The 4,509-nt window shown below is 34.7% G+C and overlaps 1 protein-coding gene across 1 annotated transcript; it reads left to right on the forward strand.

Moving 5' to 3' along the window:
• The first annotated feature begins 1,090 nt into the window (after positions 1-1,090).
• On the forward strand, positions 1,091-1,717 carry LOC147071384 (NTF2-related export protein-like). The gene has a single exon (XM_085948033.1). It carries the CDS (start codon positions 1,227-1,229, stop codon positions 1,638-1,640), a length of 414 nt encoding a protein of 137 aa, XP_085804159.1. The 5' UTR covers positions 1,091-1,226; the 3' UTR covers positions 1,641-1,717.
• Positions 1,718-4,509: the final 2,792 nt, after the last annotated feature.

The following is a 4,509-nucleotide window of genomic DNA, read 5'->3' on the forward strand; positions in this document are numbered from 1 at the left end:
TTTGTAGTAAAAAAAATTCAAAGCCTTAGGGGTTCTTTTCGGAATGAGTTAAAATACAAGTAGTAAAGGAAAGTCGACGTAGCGGTAGAGATGAAATAGGCGTATGAGCCATCATTGTGGTATTACGATCGGCTGCTCTTCACGAAGTACCAAGAGCTCCCAACGACAAACATGTCAAATATGGATTAGGAGTCGGGGATATTGAGAATGAATCTGTCATCAAATGATGAACTACTGTTCATTAATAAATATTTTTTTTAAATCATTGGGATAGTTTTGACTAATTCACGAAAAGGATAGGTGACCAAAACACCGTCTATAGTCTTTAGCCCAGACTTTTTGTTTTTTGTTTCGACTTAAACTTATACTTGCGCCTGCTCAAGCTCAGCTAGTATAATATTTCTTTGAATATCCATTTATAGTGTACAAATTAAGTGTGTACAGATGCCTTCTTGTATAAAACTAAACTATGTTATTATATTAATAAACTTGTTCACGATTTATATTTTGGTTATGTTGTGTGCGGAAGGATTTGATTGAATTGTTTTATCTCAAGAATGGTTTGTTTACGAAACTGTGTTGGAGCTAAACATGTCAAAAATGCAGTGTGTCAAAATAACACACTCACACACGCTCTAACTAAAACCGTTGAATTGTTGTACGCTCCAGCGACTTCCACGATCACGCCGTAATGAACGCGCGATATGCCTTTAGATGCTCAACCCTGGCGCGTGCTCCTCAAAACATGCGCAAAGTGTTGCGCTATCGCGCAGGATATAGTTGACTTGTAAATTGTAGCAGCAGACATCTGACACGTGTGATATTACGCGCTCAATAACGGGTTCCGGCGCGTACGCTCCTGAGCATGCGGTAAAGAATGTGTGTAAAGGCCGCTATTGGTAGTATTGGTAGGTACGCATTTATCGGATTAGGCAATCATTATGTATGGGTGTTTTATAACACTATGGACATAATTATTTTAATTTTAAATATAGTAATCAAAAAATACACAGAATTATCTAAAATACCTAGGTACTTTTTTTAGATATTCCAAATTATTTATGGTAACTCCGAAATTGTATACCATTGTATACAAACATTGTCTATGGGTTAAAAACTAATGTCAAAAATCTTTGTGACTCAGAGGTTATGTTCAAATCGACACCTTGAACCATCCTTGAATGTTCATTAGTATTCATCTGTTGTAATCGGATACATTGTAAGAAATGGTGGACCAAGCTGCAAATATAGCCCAGGAGTTTTCTTCGGTCTATTACAAAAACATGGACAAGAGCAGACACTTAATATCCAAGTTATACACGGAGACCGCTGTGTTAGTGTGGAATGGAAACGGGACGCCCGGCAGTGAGAAAATCCAAAAGTTTTTACTCGACTTGCCGGCCTCAGAGCACACCATCGGCACAATAGATATCCAGGCCGTTACAGACAATGCAGTTTCCACTCAGCCCACTAATCTGATCCAAGTCAGTGGCACCGTCCAATACCAAGATTGTCAGGACAAGGCAAGCAAATCCTTTCAACAAACTTTCATGATCACAGCTCAAGCCGACAAGTGGAAAATCGTCAGCGACTGCTTCAGATTACAAGGACAGCAGAATATGAAGGACGGCATGTTATAAGAATATAAGTGGCGCCAATTCAGTATCCATAATTATTTTTTGTATCTTAACTAATTAATAAATTTATTCACATTTTTTTTGTTGATACCTTATGTCTGTGGAATATCTTTTTCAGATGACTCTAATTTCACCGAAATATAAATGCACTACCCCTAAATTGCATCTCTATTATTTATGTTTTTTTGTAAATGAATTTTTATTTAAAAACCTGCAGTGGAGAAGGTGTGCTGAAAAAATAGTCATAGTTTTTATTCACAGGTCACTGTTCAATTATGATATTAAAAATTAAATGCGATCAATTAAATAGTAATTTACGTACCTACATTAAAGGGTTAAAAGTTACATTTTCTCCAAATTGTTCTGGTTATAGTTATTTATTAATTAAAAATGATATTACACAATTGTCGCTATTTTTTTAAACTTGAAATCAATAGAGAACCAGTGAAATGTGAGGGAATTGATTAGTCAGTTCACTTTCTAATTGATTATAGGAAAATGTGTTGTTAAACACCATCAGTAATCATTGTATTCAGTATGTAAAACATGTGCTTGAGAGAAAGGTGGAATTAGGATATTTAAAAATCAGCGACATAGCAGGATTTTATTTAATACTGTACACCAGTGCTCCGCAACCGGTGTGCCGCGAGACGATGCTAGGTGTGCCGCGGTGCAATAGCCAAATTTTTGTACGTGGCTGGTAATATATTTTAGCACCTGCAAGAACTTAATAAAACAATGCAAGGTCAGAGTGAAAATATATTGACATGCTCTGATAAATTAGAAGAAGGCAAAAATAAAATGGAACTTTGGCAGAAGGGCAAGGATCTCTACAAATGTTCCAAATGAACTACTAAACCACCATTGAAAACAAGCAATTAATTTTGGATCCGTCTCAAAAAATTTAACTTTGCTGCAAAAGAAATTTCATCAGTACTTTCATACAATAAATGCGACAGAATAACCCTTTTGCAACCAATGCCGAAAATTCTATAGAAGCGCTTTTCCTATAAATTCGAGAGGAATTTGTTGAATTGATAAACGACGGACGCTAAAACTGAAGTTTGTCGATGTTCCATTGGCTATTTTCTGGATTTCGGTTATTAAAAAATATCCTCAGATTTTCGACAAGGCTATCGCAGTTCAGCTCCCATTTTCGAGTCAAAAAAAAAATCGCCTGTGGCGCTATTTTACTATGCTAGCAAGTATTCATATTTTGAAACATGTGATTGTAGGACACAATTTATTATTATTGTATCAATACTCGACAAATAAATATTCCTAACCCGACAACTAACCATAATTATATTAATAGAATATAACCATACAAAAAATCGCTAAACATAAAATCAATACCATTAATTTTACCTCGAACACTATTTGAAAAACACTATTTTAGAGTATCACACTGTCTTTAACCTTAGAGATAGGTAGGGGGGCCTGCCAAAGATTTTGGGCTGGGATCCCCCTTCAGGATGTGGAGTCCATATTTTGGTGTATAAATTGTTTTACATGTGGTGTGCCATGGGTTGGAAAAGGTTGCGGAGCACTGCTGTACACAATAAATGTTAACAAATATAAATGGTTTTCTATCAACTGTTTAATTAATTAGGTAATGTCACAATGGTAAACGAAACTATATTGAAAAATTATCAGTTTTTCTATTGGCAATTGTAAAATCATCTTGAAATAAAATCACTACTTTTTAGGAGAACCAAAATTGAAGATTGTGTTTTGAGTTTCTTTATGTACCTATTTATGGTTAATTTGGTATAATTATTCTCACGTTTCAGACATATCTCCCTCTTACTTTCGCAACAAATTACATTGAAAGCTGTAATAAAAATAATGGTTTGCTATGAACAGTAAGTAATGTCTCGAAGAATCCATTTAGTTCCATCCAACCTTCTCACTTTTTGTCAGCACTCATAGGTCAACATAAATACCCCCTCTTTGTTTTTAGTTTCATGACACCGGAATTTTGTTGAATTGTAAGGAGAGATGAGTCGAATCGAGACTTTTGAGGCATCCGTAGCAGGTGGTTGAGCCAGATCCATGATAAAATAATTACTTTAGATGTGATAAGCGGTTACATGGTTCGCCCTCTAATGGGCCCATTCCTTACAATCATATCACCATAAAACCGGTATCTGCCACAGTCTTTGTAACGTGGCATGGCAAGACCCACCAACATAAAGTAACAGTGTCAAAATAGAAGCAACACTTTATTTTAACGATTTTAACGAGAGCTGTATGTGAAGTGCCTAGATCGAAGCTGTCAACAATATTGAATTACTATACATCATTTATCAGAGCAAAGTTTGAATTAGGGCAGATGGGGTTGCACATAAAAATTAGTTGTACATAATAGGTACTGAAGACCTGAATGACATCCGTTTAATTAAAATTTAGCTTAATTTATTGATTTATATAATAGAATTATCGTAAATTTAAATTTCGGCCACCATCTTGGTATTATGAGCTTCCGATTGCAAAATATCAAGTTTATTTTTAAATTAGTATTCAGCACCATACAATACATGTCTTAATTGCAAAAAAAATCAGTTAACTATAGAAAAGAGAAATTTTCTCCATCCTTTTTTAATAATCATGGGTAAATTTTGGAGCAGCTCGATATCTTAAAGGACCCTTAGGATATGCCTATTCGTCATGCCAAAAATGCTTTTATACAAAGTGCACAATTTGTTTGATTGTCCGGAGCTATGCTGCCAGGCATAAAGGGAGATCGTAATATATTTTTATAAAACAATTTTATATTATTTCCACAATCTACCACAAATGTAATTTTCCAGTAAATTATATTTAATTGAGACTAATTTTTGATTAAAAACATAGAGAAATAATAAGAAAT

This window comes from Rhyacophila brunnea, unplaced genomic scaffold, assembly GCF_057557595.1.
Source record: "Rhyacophila brunnea isolate RB1 unplaced genomic scaffold, BYU_Rbru_1.0 scaffold_20, whole genome shotgun sequence".
Lineage (NCBI taxonomy): Eukaryota > Metazoa > Arthropoda > Insecta > Trichoptera > Rhyacophilidae > Rhyacophila > Rhyacophila brunnea.